The following is a 17,089-nucleotide window of genomic DNA, read 5'->3' as shown; positions in this document are numbered from 1 at the left end:
CGGGCAAGAAAATTTTCAATGTCTTGAGCTATGTTTAGTTGACAGAATTCACATCATTAGAAATAAAGTTTTAGTGTGAATTGCTGTTAATGTGTTTGGCTTGACTAGAAATTTTTTATCCAAAAATAATAAAAATTTAAAGATTATGGGCTTAATTAACTTTTTTTACTCCAAATTCCTCTAGGCGTGCGGGATCAAATTCCTGTTTAATTTGGAGAATGTGACTCTTAGGTAATCATGAATTGCATTGTTATTCTTATTCAATTCCAAACATTAATATAATACATACTATGTTATTCTTATTCAAGTAGTACTAGTGTTCAAATATTTCTCAATGGTAGAAGTGAGGGTGGACTTGGGCACAGCACCTATGATGCTCTCTTTGCTCTCTCCATCCATGAAGAACAACACCGTTGGGACACTTTGGATTCCATATTGCGTGGCTATGTTGGGCCAGTCATCGGTGTTGAGCTTGTAGCATTGGATTTTCCCACCATATTCTCCGGCCAATTCCTCCACCACCGGTGCTATCATCCGGCACGGTCTGCACGACGGTGCCCAGAATTCTACTAGTACGGGCATTTCACTTGCAATAACAAGATTGTTCCAGCTACAATGAGTGACTGCATCCACATACATAATAAAACTTTCACATGAATGTACCAATGCAGTCAAACTCAAAATGAATATCGAAAAGTCATGAGTTCAAAATAGTGTTTTTTGTGGGAGAAACTTTGACAAACTCAATCAGTCAGGCTTGTACTTTTCATATAAAAAAAAAAGTTTGAAACATCGATGGTGGATGTAGAGCGAGAGAGATGATTTTCACCTTCATCGACAGCTTCACGGGCCTTGCAGATGATGTTGCGCGATCTGCGATTGAATGAATGAGCAAAACACAAGGATATTGTACTACTACTACTAGTAGTACTACATGTTGGCAAATGAAGCTTAATTTCCTTTAAACAAAATGGATGGTTTTGGTGGTGCAATTTTACACCACCACCACCACCACCACCACCATCACCACCACCTCTGCCAGTAGCTACTGTCCTTACTTGAAAACAGTTCCTCACTGACATCTCTCTCTCTCTATTTTACAGGGCATGTGGCCTTTATTGGTTGTTTTCTATGATTTTTCTTCTCTAGCATTTCTAGTTTTTTTTTTTTTTTTTAAAAAAAAAAAAAAATTGGATAACTCTGAAGATTGTGAGGTGTTTAGGTGCTCAATTTCTCGTGGATGAAATTAATGGATTATAACTGAAAAATATATGCAATTTTTATTCATAAAAATCATAAATAATAATGTGACATTGATTTTAGTCAACTATACAAAAAAATTCTTTCCTCTCTATTTTTTTACATGTTTTTCATAAAAAGTCATCTCAAACATCAGCTTGTTTGGTTCTGATTTTTAGAAAATAATTTTCAAAAAAAATTATATATTTTTAATGAATTTTTTTAATATTTTAAGCAATTTTTTTTAAAAAAAATTAAACACACCAAACAAAAATCCAGTTAAAAAATATAATATTTGTGAAAAAAAACTTTAAAAAATACACTAGATACCAAAAAATACAAAATTCAATACATTTTTGTATTTTTGTGTATTTATTAATTGTTTAAAATATTTTTTCACAAATATTTTATTACTTAAATACATCTAAATAAAATACATCTAAAAAAGTAAAAAAAAAAAATTGCTTAGAATTTTAAAAATATTCGCTAAAAATAAAAACAAAAAACAAAAAACACAATTTTCAAAAAACTGAATTCAAAAAACTAAAGCCAAATTAGTTTTTTTTCCCTCATATTTTAGCCAAAAAATTCGTAAGTTACTAAAATAACATATTCTCAAACGAAACCTAACATCCTATCATTTTCCAAAAAAAAAAAAGCTTAAAATTGTCACCAATCATATTATGTCAGAATTATGATTTTATGATGAATTTTATTAGTAATCCCAATGAGTCATAACACAAATAAAATTCATGACATTTAAGTAACAATGAAAATAAATACCACAGACCATTAAAAAAATGAAAAAAATTCAACAGATTATAGGCCCTGCATCTCAGTACTCAAGGCGACTACTTCATTCAAGGTCAAGTGTGAACCCAATAATTTACTTCTATATTGTTGGATTTGTTCATGATCATATGAATGGTGCACAAAATCAAGTAAAAAGGACAAGAACCATCACAAGATGTGTCCCAGTAAATTTAAGCTCAAACAAATACCAACTTGATGAACACTCATCGACTATGAGGGTAAACTTCTAAAGATTACCTTACAGGAAAAAATTAGTTTACAGGGTGTAAAGATTTTTTGCTGGTATAATTAACACCTCCCAACAACCTACATTCTTTCTCCGTCTGTCCTATTTTCCATTAATAATAACATGAAACACCTGAGGGAAACTAATCAGCACTCACAGAAGCTTATGATCACCCCGGCCAGTTTGCACTTGACCATAAAATTTAGGACCCATCAACTAGAAGATTATAGCAAATCACAATCCATTTCCATAACATCCATTTAGGAAAGTTCCTAAAACCAAATTTCGTAAGGTATTTCAAATGATAATAGACAAAATTTGATACCCTACTTTTGCTAAAAATTTGCCAGCTAGTGTTGTAGTTTGGAATCATTCACAAACAAGAACGCATATATTTGTGTGCATAGAGAGAAAGTAGTGAAACTCAACCCACCAAAAGAGGCTGAAAATCTCACTTAAAACGAGTACTCCTTCAAATCGGACTTTGAGTCACCCATATCCATGTCAGCCATGCACTCTTCTGCAGTCAGGGGGGGAAGTTGCCTAGTCTTGCGCCTTAGGTTATGCTTGTGCCAATCACTCTTGAAGTGCTCTCTGTACTGCTTCGCATCCCCCACAAGGGCATTGCATGTGGTACACTTATTTTGCTTTACGCCACCCTCAGAATTCCCACTTTTTGCAGAGATGGTCTGCTTTTGTACTCTCTCACTTATTTGGGCCACAGAATCTGTAGTTTCCTTGGGCAGGCTTGGTGGTGGCATGTCTTCATGATCATCGTAATGATCAACGTGGGTATCATCCCCTTCCACATGTACGGAGATTGCAAGAATTTCCAACCTGCCCTGCAGATTCCTCACAAAGGCATCACACTCCCGGAAAAAACCAGGGTCCATTTCACAGGTCTGCACAACAATCAAGTAGAATGTTAAGCACCAGAAAAGGGAATAACAAGGTCATGATCAAATCTGCACATGAGATAACACCGTGTTACCTATGAAGATTACAATGCAGCTCACTAAAGCTGGCTAGCCTATTAGAAGTTCATCAAACACACAGTAAAATAAAACCAATAAAAAAGGATCTTCATATCCAAATAAAGTCAGCCTCTACATAGATTAGATCATAGACAGCAACATCATGTATAACAAATAAGAAAAATCCTTCTATTTCAATACTATCTTTTATTAATGTATCTTCAAACTATATATAATTTCACAAAAGATTAAATACATTTTAAAAAAAAAATGGAAAACAAAATGGCCTTAGTGATAAACATATATTTCCAATTGCAATAATTCAAAATCATCATCCCTATTTCAATAATTAGAACTTCTCAAGCTCTATAGAACATTGATATTTTACATCTATCTATAAAACAAGGTAAGGTGTGTATACATATATATATATTTGAAGTGCTAAGTTTTGACAAGTAACAAAGAATCTCAGATCTCACAGAATTCAGATTCAGAGAGTTCCAAGTAAATTCAATATATAATTTTCAACATACACTTCGTTGTTTATGGTACCTCATAAATGGACAAAATTGTATTGGTCCTATGAAAACAATTACTTATTTTGAAGATTTACTGGCATTAAATATCACAATTACATCTAAAACCATTGCCTCCAGGACTAGGTGATATTACATATCACAATTACACAACACCACCAATAGCATGATGCTACCCAAAGGAACCAGGACATGCTTACTAGAATAACTAAACACTATCTAAACCAAGACATTAACCACAACTACCACTGGTCAAACTATGGTTTTTCTATATAAACTCAGCTGATCATCCTAATTGACAAAGTTGGAATTGATTCTATTAGTTGCATATGTCATTCCTTTCTCACACACTGACAGCAGGATGTTACCACTGTAGAGAGAGATTATTTCCAAGGGGCTCTGTGTATATGAGTAAATTGGTGATAGTACTCAACCCGTAAGGTCTACTTTAAATACATAAAGGTTTCCCATGTGAGTTTGCAATGAACAAAGCAATCATTATAACAACTGGAGTGATCAACTGTTGCAAAAACATAAATGAATTATGTTGTTTCCATGGTTAAATGCGCTCACTAGTTCACCCAGCCAGATAAGCATCGACTACATGAATATCAATCAAATGATCAAATGATAAACTAAAAGAGTAATTGACCATAAAAGTTCAGTCCAAGATTAAGCTGTGAGTTTGCTCCTCTGATACATAACCACACTTATGCCAAGTCAAAAGAAGAAGATCACTGGTTGAATTTGCCATGTAAGAAGGCAAGTAAACCCTATGTCAAAACTTGATAGGCACTAAAGAAACAACCAAGCTAACACCAACTATTTAAGCAAGGATGAGAAAAATAGCTAAATCATAATATAAAATTTAAACTACTTTAAATAAGATTGTGCCCTTAGGGGCCCATGTCTCACACTTACAATAGAGAGCTGACTTCCAGATTCATCTTTCGATACAATACTAGCGGTCCAATCATTGAGCTTCTCCGAAAGAGAGGAAAACTTTTCTCCTGGGACATATAACCGCAGTCTCATTGGAGATCGTTTTATAGGGAAGTGCTTTTGAAGCTCCCGAATAACATCTAGTGACTGTAAAAGACAAACAGTTAGGTGAAGTACATAGTGTTTAAAGCAATCAGCTTCTACAAAAAATCATATGTCAGCAGTGTGTAAATTGGGAGATGACCATTCCTTTCAAGATACATGAAATCATCAATTTTACAAATAACAATAAGTCACAGCAATAAAATTGCAACAGGAATGGAATGACAAATTGGAACTTGCTAAGAGAGCATTTGCTAGAGGAAAGTGAACTTCTTTTTCATTTTTTCCTTTTTATTTAAGCAAAGAATTAAACAAAATTTCAAATGTGAATAGCACAATTAATTGAATTTCCTAACAATTTGAGAGTACTTAACACAGATCAATGCTGAGCAGAAAATTCGCTAAAACTCAGAAAACCATAAATCTCTTGTCAATCTACAACCAAACAAATGAACTCACCTGTTTTTTTGAGCTACTATGGGGATCAACCGCAAAATGGATTTCATGCATCAGACGCTCAATCATGCTAATAGTATAAGGGTGTTGAGTCTCAGGGTTAATAGTCTTCTGCATAACTATGGTAGCAATATCCCGAAACTGACTCGATAATTGAGAATCCCTTTCCTTTCCAGCAACTTGTAGCTCTCCTTTGTTCAAAATCTATTCCAAAATGAGGTACATCAGTTAACCACCACTTTTTTCCAACAAATAATAATAATAAATTTACTTAAAGAACTTGTCAAGTTAACCCACACAGGCCACTGCCACAGAATAGTCTATCACACAATGACATATTCCAAATGTAAGTAACAAAGCTTAAAACTGACCTCCAAGCATATATTTGTCTGATCATCTGTCCCAAAAGCTGCTACTAAATCTTTTGACTTGGCAAGAACCCCCTTCGAAACATTTGAATAAACAGTTTGTGACTGCAATACTTCATCCAAGTCCTTCTCTCTATTTCAAAATTTTAAGATATTAGCATTTTAGTAATTATATATCCAGAAAGAATGGGAAAGAGAAGAGGAAGGGGAGATCAGGTCCTTGATTCCTTGAAGACATCATAAAAGAACGCAGAAGAATATGTTCAATTCTGTTACACTCTACTTCACAACCAAAAAATGAATGAAAAACCACTTAAATAGACATTATTAACTTTGAAAACTAATAAAAATGTTCTCCTACATGAGGGTTGAGACATGGCAACAGCTGAAGACTATACGTGGCAACAAATCTATATATGTAGTTTTGTACATGTTGTTTGGAACAAATAGACTTGCAAATAAATATATATAAGTGCCTCTGCCTTTATTGCATGTATAATGGGAGAACCAATGAAGTAATCTCCAGTATTCTAGTCAAAGAGTAAATGCCATACTATGCATGTATAATGGGAGAACCAATGAAGTGATTTCCTATACATCAGTCAAAGAGTAAATGCTACACCATATAATGGGATACCATGTGTGTTGAACATTGGCTAGACAAAAACAAGTTTGCTATGTGATAGTGTTATGCAATTTTCAGTCAATTTTCAAAAAACATAGAACACGACATGTGTGGAGAAGTGGTTTGGAAACACTCTTCTGATCCTGGGAGACGCTTGTGATCCTCAGATAGACACCTGAAAAGAAATGAACACTCAGGTCGGGGTTGCCGGAATTAGCACTCCGATGGACAAGTCAGTCTCTACTCTCTCTGGGTTACTTGTGTTTTAAGTTAAGCATACTAGTTCTCACATACCTTTCTTCGACTGTTGTTCCTTTATTTATACTTGTTTCCAGGGCCTTGGGACCTGGTCCACTTTTCGCTCACTATCCGCTTATTTATTCGGCCCCGTAGTTCAATAGTTACTCGGCCTATTTATTGTATTTGGCCTTCTGATCGTGCAGGTTAGAGCCGAGTAATGTCTATCTTCTAGAGCGTACGCTTTTGATTCTGCTACTTATTCGGCTCCCACAATTGCCCCCCAAACTCCCCATTGACGGCAGTTAATAGGTGTGTTTGGTTTCGAATTTGAAAAGTCAAGGGAAACATGAGTTAGGCGGCTTCACCTATCCCAATGTGAATGTCAGAACGCACACGCCTCTCGGTCATCATTATACGTTCCCGCCTCATTCGTGCATCTTTTGCATTTATTATGATTTGAAACTCCAGTCTCTTCGAATGCACGCTTTTTTGAATATTTGAGCCTCCTGGATTACCAGCCGGTATCTCTCCTCTGTCTCGCGTCTTCTATAACTTCTTCCCGTCTCTCTTTGTCTTTCGTAAGTTTTCTTTTCTTCTCTTCTCTTTGTAATCCTATTTTCCGTGTTCATTTTTGATTTAGAATACCCTTGAGTCCTTACTAGAATGGCTAAAACATTTGAAAGACCTCCTTTCCGAGGGTCGTATTTCTGGGTTTCGACGACATTTTTCTATCCCTGATGATGTCCATCTATCTCTAGTGACGGACAATACTCTTGATATGAAGAGGGATGACCACAATACAATCGTCTTTCCTCTCATGTCCATTGCGGAGGGCGGAGTTCGCTTTCCCCTACACCCATTTCTTGGGGCCGTCCTCCGCCATTGGGGTCTGATTCCTTCCCAACCCAATTTGAATTTTTTTCTAATCATAATGGGAATCATAGAGCTGAACCGGCGCCTTAGGATCAACCTTGGCATTCCGACGATTCGGCATTGCTACACTTTAGCCAAATCCTCCGGTTGGCTTGGGCACTACTTTCTTAGAGCCAAGGACACCAACCATCACTTGGTTACCATGCTTGCTAGCTTTGGCAAACGAGTTGACGATGTAATGGTCAATGTCCGAGGTAACTGGGAATTCGGCGAAGGCGAAGATCGCCTAGACCCTATTCCCAGACGGAGGGGTGAACCAGGTTGCCGTGTAACTCCTTGTGTTTATTGATCTTTCTTTTATTCGGCTTTTTCTCTAAGTCTAATCCTTTGTTTTTGCAGGCAATAAGTTGAAGAAGATTCTGACCTCGGCTGACGACGCAGTCCTTGCGGAAATTAAGACTGCACTCAAGTATTTTGGCCGTTCAAACGTACAGAAGCAAGGGAGAGCCGCCCATATACTCCTGCGGTACGAGCCTACTTATACTACGTTCTCGGCCGCGGATGACATTCCGATCCCATCTGGCGAACAACACCTTACGGCTCTTATATTCCCCAACTTCAAGACCCTTAGGCAAATTGGTTTCAAAGCTTTTGATTCGGAGCAAGACGTAGAGCCGGTGGTCGAGGTAATTGCCGAACCAACGAGAGAGCTCGCTGCGGAGGCCGAAGAGGTCGATGAGGCTCTAAACTCAGCGTTTGAGGCAGCCGGTCTTAACCAGCCTAACTCACCGTCCACTTCGGGTCGGGCGGAGTTTTCCTTCGGAGGTATTTTTACAAATTTGGGAGATCTACCCGGCGCTTATTCTGAGGATATGGCTGGGGAAAATCTCACGCAGATGGCGCGAAAAAGAAATGCCGAACACATGGCTGCCCGGCGGAAAGTCGGGGCCACCTGTTCTAGACTTGTCCCGATTGAATCTTCACAACCCGTTATTGTAGAAGAAACGGCTCAAGTTGTTGTGGCCGAGACGGAGAAGGAAGCCGAACTGCAGATTCTAGAAGAACGCCCGATTCCAGAAGAGCGGGGGGAAAAACGTACCGCCGAGGGAGAGGCCGACTCAGAGGAGAGCCCCGCTGACAAACGGCCTCGCTTAGAGGAGTCGGATGTGGTTGTTCCTTTCGTTGTTCAACCAAAGATCAAAAACACGCCGATCTCCTCTGACGCATCTGCCTTGAAGGATCCAGCTATAGCGTTGAGCTTGGCTGCCTCAGTCTCGTTGCCGTCTGACAAGGCCCCCTTTCGAGCAGAGCTGGATTTGGCAGCTATAGCGTTAGCTGCCCAGTCGGCCCTTTTGGTATGTGACTTGATCTTTTTTACTCCTTATTTGGTTTGGTTTGCATACGATATTTCTTGGTATGTGATGATCCCAACTCCTTGTTTTGCAGGCGGTTGGAAGGATAGCCGAACTAGGCCGCCGCCAGCACGATGCCATTGAAAGAATTGGCCGCTTGAAGTCGGAAGCTGAAAGTGAGAGGAGCAGGGCCGAGATCGAGGCAATGAGAGCCACAATGGAAAGTGCCCGAGCCGAAGCTGAAAAGGAGAGGGCTCGGACTGCTGACCAGCTCAGATCCGACGCTGAGGAGAGGGCAAACGTGAGCGAGGCATCGCTCAAGTTAGCCAAGGAGGCGCTTGCCAAGGTGGAGGCCGAATTAGAAGAGTTGAAGAAGGCTAAGGAAAAAGCCGACTCTGAGGCTTCTGCGGCGTTCGAGGCTGGAAAGAGTGCCACCCTTAAGGACTACGTAGAAGAAGTCTCCAAATTCGAGAATCGGGGATTCAAACATGGGTGGCTCAAATCCCTTGCTGCCGCTGGAGTTACATTGGCCATGCCAATTCCATACGAGCAAGTGGACGTTGAGCCACTTGAGTCTGATCCCGATGATTGATTTGGGAGACATTCTAGTTTTATTAAGTATTTTCAATTTTAATGTATGTTTTTGTTTGGTAGATTTTTGTTAGTTCAAGGTGATTTTCATGTATAAATTAGTTACTATCTGCGCTCAATTTATTAATGAAAATTTCCTTTTCATTTCACTGTTAGTTGTACGCAGTTTTTGATATTAATGAAGAGTTTTGCTTTTCACTACTTTGGATAAAATGATTACTGTCTGTTGTGCTTGCTAACTATCGATCTGATAGGAAGTAGGAACAAGAGATGAGTAGATTAAATATCCCACTGCATCGCTGCCGATTGGATAACAGTGTAACTTGGCAATTAATTTAACTTTAATTTATCCGAACAAGTAAATCGACTCAGGGCCCCATCGTATGCCCTTGCCCCAGCCAATGTATGAATTTTGGATGCCGAATAGGACTAGTTCATGGAGTGGCTGCGGCACAGTTTGATCGGCATTGTGCTTAGGTATATGGCCGATCAGATTAATATGGGGCACTCAAGCCGACTAGATTGATGAATCTGCCATTGCCCCAGCTGGTTCATGAACATTAAACGCCGAATAACATGAACTTATGAATATTGTACTGAAGAGTCAATTCGTGGAGCGGCTGGGGCACTCAAGCCGACTAGATTGATGAATCTGCCCTTGCCCCAGCTGGTTCATGAACATTAAACGCTGAATAATATGAACTTATGAATATTGTACTGAAGAATCGATTCGTGGAGTGGCTGGGGCACTCAAGCCGACTAGATTGATGAATCTGCCCTTGTCCCAGCTGGTTCATGAACATTAAACGCCGACTAACAGTGATTGATGGGGCGTTTGGGGCATATGACTCAGTCGGCGTCGGGCTGTTGAGGTTTCAATATTAATGAGATTGCCTCGGAAGTGCTGCCCTCATAGGGAATAAATGGGCGTGTACTTCATGAATGAAGGTCCTACTTATGTGCTCAGTCAGTAACTCAGTCCAGCTCTTTGAGGAAGATTAAACAAGCGCGAATGTTGAATAGACTTTTTTTCAACAGTAGAGGGGAAGTGAGGACGCTAGCTGAGCTGGGAGGAGATATGAGTCGAAGTGGTAAACCTTCACGTGCGGGAAGTAGGACTTCGAGGGATCGGGAGAGACACCAATCTCCTCGTCGTCGAAGTAGATCGCCCAGGAGGGACAAGCAGCCACACGGCAAATCTCCTCCACCCCGTTCTGGAAGGGAATCCGACCCGAATACACGCCCATTGAGTTTTGCGGTCTTCGTGGGGAATAGACCCATGATAGAGGCGGATTCGATCGTTCGAGATCCAAATGTGGCAGTCGAGTTCGCTCGACAGATTTTTCCACTCGAGGTCCAGCAGTCGATGGTAGGTCGGCAGGACTTCGAAGTGTTTCGTGAAGGTGTTGGACTTTGGACATAACCGTGATGATCGGCTCTGTCAACTCTGTATATTTCTTGTCGGCGCGCCTCGTGCGCCTGCTATCAACTTGCAGTTGTTCATTTGCTCAGTGGGAGCATTTGTCGCTTAATCGGCGGGAATCCCGTCTCTTGTCTCGTTTAACCCGATGCCGTGGTTCAGGGCTCTGAGGTGCTACAGAATTTATTGGCTGCGCAATTTTTGAAGGGGCCGTCTTGTTGGCCATGTTTTCGGCTTTAACCCGCAAGGCGTCATCCTCCACTTTGCAATATTCCTCAACTTTCTTCATCAACGACCAGACTGTTTTGGGGGGGCCTTCTAGTCAAGGAATTGCGGAGAGCACTGTCATCCATTTTGAAGGCGGTGATGGCCATGGAGTCGTTGCAGGCGTCGTCGACAAGATTAAAGCACTCCCAATAGCGCGCCGAATACGCTCTTAGTGTTTCTCCTGGCTGGATCTGCATTGCCCAGAGAGAGTCAGCTTGTTTCGGTTGGACCTCGTTGGTGATGAATTTGGCCCGGAAGGATTTCTGTAATTGATGGAAGCTTTTAATCGAAGCCGGCTCCAGTTTATAATACCACATGACCGCCAATGGTCCCAAACTGCTGGGAAATATGCGGCACATGAAGGCCTCGTTTTCTGCATGTAATGTCATGGCTTGCTTGTAGTAACGGATGTGATCGGTGGGGTCTGATTTTCCATCATCGAGAGTGAACGACGGAGCTTTAAACTTTTTGGGCAAAACCGCCCTTGCAATCCGTCGCACAAAGGGATCATGCTGGTCTTCCTCCTCTGAACTATTTCTCCTGCGCTTATGCCTTATACGTGGACTCTCTTTAGAGGAACTGGAAGTCTCGGGTCGACCCTTCTTCTTGGGCTCCGGGGATAATGAGTCGGAGTCGCTATCAGTGTCTTGTTGTCGGGCTCGAGGTCGTCGACCACCTGCCCTCAGAGGTCGTTCCGGATCTTGGCGTACAGCTTGTTTGGATTTTGCACTTCCAAGGCCAAGTCCTGATGGAGACGTTCGTTCTCAGCGATCATGTTCTCCAACCTCTGTTCGTTTTGCTTCGCTTGTTCCATGATCGCTTGCATTGCCTCATGCTCTGAAGTCGAGGGTGAAGCGAAGTTCAAAGCGCGTCTTGCGGGGATAGTCTCCGGTCCAAGCATGTTTGTTGGAGTGAGGTCGTCTCTCTGCGTGGTTTCATTAGTGACTATCGGAGGGTCTTCCGTTACGCCCGCCATGGATGTGTTTGAGTATTCCCACAAACGGCGCCAATTGTGGAGAAGTGGTTTGGAAATACTCTTCTGATCCTGGGAGACGCTCGTTGTCCTCAGATAGACACCTGAAAAGAAATGAACACTCCGGTCGGGGGTGCCGGAATTAGCACTCTGACAGACAAGTCAGTCTCTACTCTCTCTGGGTTACTTGTATTTTAGGTTAAGCATACTAGTTCTCACATACCTTTCTTCGACTGCCGTTCCTTTATTTATACTCGTTTCCAGGGCCTCGGGGCCTAGTCCACTTTTCGCTCATTGTCCGCTTATTTATTCGGCCCCGTAGTTCAATAGTTACTCGGCCTATTTATTGTATTCGGCCTCCTGATCGTGCAGGTTAGAGCCGAGTAATGTCTATCTTCTAGAGCGTACGTTTCTAATTCTGCTACTTATTCAGCTCCCACAATATGCTTGGTTTGGAACATGTTAAAATTTATAATTTTACAAATTTATTATATGTCATGTATATAAATAATTTATATCATGGTAACATAACACTAATTACCATGGTTTGTTAGCATATCACAATTCACGAATTGATTCATATAATTCAATACAAGTTTGAAGCAAAACGATTCGATTCACATGCAAAAGCACACACAAGCACAGACTAAGCCATGCCTAATTGCTAAATGATACCTGGTCTCCACAACACAACATAACCCAAATGGTTTCAATATCGCCAATTTAATTCTAACATATCTCAAACTGTCCGTAGGTGCCCTAAGTTTCTCAAATTCACGCTGAACTGATTTAAGCCACAATCACTAATATTTTTGTCAGAGTGGAGTTAAATTTATGTTCATCTGAACGCGTGATCACAACAAGAACACCAATATTTACAGCATAAGAAGGTACAGAACTATAAGGCCAATTCGGACTAGTAGCGTACACTAAGGTCATATATACATATATATAGAGAGAGAGAGAAGGACTTACACGCCTGAGCGCCATGAGAGGACCTTGTTCTTGTAGCAAGCAATCTCGAATCGAACTCCGTGCTTCTTCAGGCGAACCACTGCGACGTTCGTCAATCGCTTCTGACCAACCGGCTGCACCAGAGTCTTCGACATCTCTCTCTACTCTATCTGTCTCTCTTTGAGTATGTCCTCTCTCTCTCTCTCTCTCTCTCTCTCAAACGAAAGCGATGAACGAAGACGATGTATCACACTTCGCAACCGCACCCTTATTAACCCGCTTCCTTCATCATGGCTGAACCTAAACTACGGGTCGCATCATATTTATATTTTCAACCTAGCTCCATTCAAATTTTTTATTAAATTAATTTATCAATTTATTATAATATATTAAATATATATTTTTATTATAATTTAAATTTTATTTTTGTTGATTTTATTGAAATTCATATTTATAGTGATATGTGATTGTATTTATTTAAGAAATTTTTTAATTAATAATAATGTCAGTATGTTTATTTAATAAATATAATATATGGTTGAATTTAATAATGAAATGTTTAATATATATATATATATATATATATATCTCGATAGTTAAGTTTGAGATTTATAATTATATTTTGGGTTGAGCTTAGGTAGATGTAGAGGTCTGATATTAGGGATGGGACAGGTTTAGACAAATATAAAATCTCTTATTATTTAGTGTTGCCTAACCCGATCTGATGAATGTTCGGCCATATGGGTCTAGTTGGGGAAAAACCGACTAATCTTTGTTGTTTCGTTTTTTTTTTTCAAATTATAAATAAATAAATTTAATAAAAGTAAACATCAAAAAATATGTTTTTAAATTTTTAAAATTTAGTTTTATCTTTAAAAAAAAAAAAAAAAACTGACGCAAACATAAGAGTGAAAAAATAACATTCTATTTTCCATTTGTTTGGTAGTGAACTACAACAATTTTTTAGATAAATATTTTTTTTTCTTGTAGTTGTTCAAACTCCATAAAATTTTAGACTAAATTCATTTTATATAACTTCATAATATATTATATAGATTAAATCATCAGATAACATATGTAACTCAATTGATCTTTTTTATTTTTTAACTGTCCTAATAGAATAATTATAAAGATATTACATTCTTGGTAAAAATCTTGATATTTCAACATGCATGTTTTTAGTGTATGTAGCATTGCTTACCCTAATATAATTATTAAATACATAAATGAAAATTATTATTATTTTCGGAAAAACATAGAATAATTTTTGGTAAATTATATCAACCTCCCTTGAGGTTTGAGGAAAACAGGAAAACATAATTAACCTTACACTTTTGACATTATTACATTGATGTCCTTTTTAGGCTTCATTTGGGGAGTAATCATTTTAGTTAAAAATTCAAAAAGTTACTACAAGTTGTCATATCACTCTCTTTATTTTTCTGCATATATTTTCATAAAAAATTAAAAATTTACTAAAATAACATATTTCCAAATGAGGCCTTAGTATAGCTAAAACAATTGAAACTAATAGTTGATAAATACTAAAATAAATAAAAACAAATATATATTCAAATTAAAAACATATGATAATATTATTTTTTATTTATACGATTAACTAATTATTTATGAAAAATAATTTAATTATTAGGTGAATTAAAACTTTATGGGAAGCCAATGTAATTAAACTCTTAGTTGTTATGTGAATTACACTCACCTCTCTTGATATTTAAAAAAAAAAAATTATAACTAATTAAATACTTTTGAGATAATTAGACTTACTTTCCTTAAAATTTTAATTCACATAATAATTAAGTTAATTTTCATTAATAATTTGTTAGTAGGGGAATTTATTATAAAATCTTCTTTCAAGTTGTATCCCAATTAGTTCATAAGATATTTTTATATTCCAATAATTCCAATTATCCTAGACATTTGATGATCCAAATCATGATTATCATATTTAAGGTATTTTATGAACAATCTTACCCTTAGAAATATTTTAAAACCCTTGGTAAATTTGTGATATGACCATTCACATTAAATAAATTTGATAGTGCGGATGTTTATATCATGAAACATTCAAACTGTCAATGTGAACACTAATCTCGCTTATGTCACCTATAGAACTTATTGGAACATAATAAAATAATTTAAATTAAAGTAAGAGGGCTGCTGTTAGCACTTGCTTAAATTCTTTAGACTCTTTATTTTTTTGGGCCTCCGCTCTAAACTCTAAATTTCAATAAGATTTTTTTGAACATTCCACTTAGGGGTTGTTTGGGGTATCCTAAATAAGTATACTTTTTGTCTTTTTAGACTAAAAAGTTGAGGAAAAAAAATATAGATATTTGGGTTAACTTTTTGACTTTTTATGAAAAAATGTGTATTAAAAATTTGTATAAATAAATGTATAGGAGAATATAGGGTATGAGGCCGTACGGATTGGCAAAGGAGCCCGCTGAGTGAGTAAATGAGGAAATATTGTCTCTTTGACGGGCTTTGATTTGATGGTATTGTTTGGCCCGTGGGGGCCCACCACGGGTCCCATTTTTCTAATCAGAACCATTTAATGTGTAGAACTCATCGAGTACGATATCCTCTTAAAAAATCACGTTGATTGGATATCGATAGCTATCTGATCATGTTAGTTTTTTTTTTGTTAACTATTAACTATAACATTATCCATTTTTATACAAAACTGGTTTGATCATGTAGTTAGCGATATCCGATAGACGTAATTTTTTACAAGCATATAGTACTAGACGAGTTCTACATATTTAACGGTTCATATTATCAAAACGGGACCCATGGGCCCAACTCTACTATTAAGATTTAGTGAATATTCTACTTTAATTTTTTTTTCTCTGTCACTAACTGAACTCATTACGTCAGTACCATCATTTGGGCCAACTTTTTTATTTGTATTAATATTTGTATATTAATTTTTAAATATTTGTTTTGTGAATAGTGATAATTTTTGAATTTTTTGTGTAACTTTTTGATTTTTTCTAAGGTTGCCAAACTAGCCCTTAATATCAAATTTACCATATTCATAAAATTATTATACCCAATGGTACACCCATTTAATTTTGCACACCCTCTCTCATTTTCATTTTGATGACCGTCCATTTCATATTGAAAAGAACACTGACGATCATTGCATCAATAAACATCATTACCTCAGTAAAGAACATTGCATTGATGATTTATCATGAAATTTCTATCAACTCTCAATGAAACGAGGAATCAACTTGACGATGTCCAAAAAATACTGTCGGAAAACTCGTCGAATATGTCTACCATTGCAGAAAACTCATTGGGAATTCCTCTCAGGTAAAATCTTCATGAAACATACAATTTGTTGTTGAAGATACAAAAATCAAACTATTTGGCACACCAGTACCGACTATCTACATTACTGTTCGGAACCCATATATTGAACTAAATGTTTGTGTTCAGTTCTGTGTTACTGAACATAATTTTGACAATCGGCAAACCAGTACCGAACAGTTTGAACAAATCAACAACAATTGAAAACAACCAAGAATATTAATGCAATACAGATAAACTTACTAATGGAATGCTAGACTCATCAAAATTGTTTTCATCATCCTTTATTATTCTACAAGGTAAAATAACTGATGAAGAGTAAAACATTGGACTTGAAAAGAGCTTTTTGGTTCAAGGTTTCTGATTTATGAGGGTTTATGATGGTAATGAAGATGATACATTCAGAGTTTAAGATGGTTATGAAGAGTAACAGATTTATAGTTTATGTTAGTTGGTTATAGGATTTAAAAAGGTGGAATACATATAATTGGAGGTGGAGGTGGAGGTGGAGGTGGGGGTGGCGGTACAATATTGTAGAGTATTAGTTCTTATTTATAGGCAAGTATTCCATTAAATGATGTATTTTAATGTAATTTTACTTCAGGATATAATTGTAATAACAAAAAGAAAGAAATTGGGAGTTCTAAAGAATTTAGACAAGTGCTAATAACATCCCTCCTGAGTAACAAATAAGTAGACGAAGAGAAATTCATGAATAAATGCTAGTAATATAAATATATAAAAAAATGAAAATAAGATGATATTGTCATATCTTTTAAACTAATATGTACATTTATTTCTATTT

At 37.5% G+C, this 17,089-nt stretch overlaps 2 protein-coding genes across 2 annotated transcripts; both read right to left on the bottom strand.

Moving 5' to 3' along the window:
* Positions 1-232: 232 nt before the first annotated feature.
* On the bottom strand, positions 233-1,141 carry LOC114315786 (uncharacterized). The gene is made up of 2 exons (XM_082921320.1): positions 830-1,141; positions 233-623 (listed from the first exon to the last, which is right to left on the bottom strand). Exons 1-2 carry the CDS (start codon positions 1,080-1,082, stop codon positions 304-306), a joined length of 573 nt encoding a protein of 190 aa, XP_082777446.1. The 5' UTR covers positions 1,083-1,141; the 3' UTR covers positions 233-303.
* Positions 1,142-2,502: 1,361 nt separating this feature from the next.
* LOC114315783 (sequence-specific DNA binding transcription factor) lies at positions 2,503-13,272 on the bottom strand. Its single transcript, XM_082921319.1, has 5 exons — positions 12,973-13,272; positions 5,660-5,789; positions 5,292-5,492; positions 4,710-4,877; positions 2,503-3,180 (listed from the first exon to the last, which is right to left on the bottom strand). Exons 1-5 carry the CDS (start codon positions 13,104-13,106, stop codon positions 2,734-2,736), a joined length of 1,080 nt encoding a protein of 359 aa, XP_082777445.1. The 5' UTR covers positions 13,107-13,272; the 3' UTR covers positions 2,503-2,733.
* Positions 13,273-17,089: the final 3,817 nt, after the last annotated feature.

Source organism: Camellia sinensis, chromosome 3, assembly GCF_055761805.1.
Source record: "Camellia sinensis isolate YWXY chromosome 3, ASM5576180v1, whole genome shotgun sequence".
NCBI classification, from domain to species: Eukaryota; Viridiplantae; Streptophyta; class Magnoliopsida; order Ericales; family Theaceae; genus Camellia; species Camellia sinensis.
This window is presented reverse-complemented; position numbering and strand designations above follow the sequence as displayed.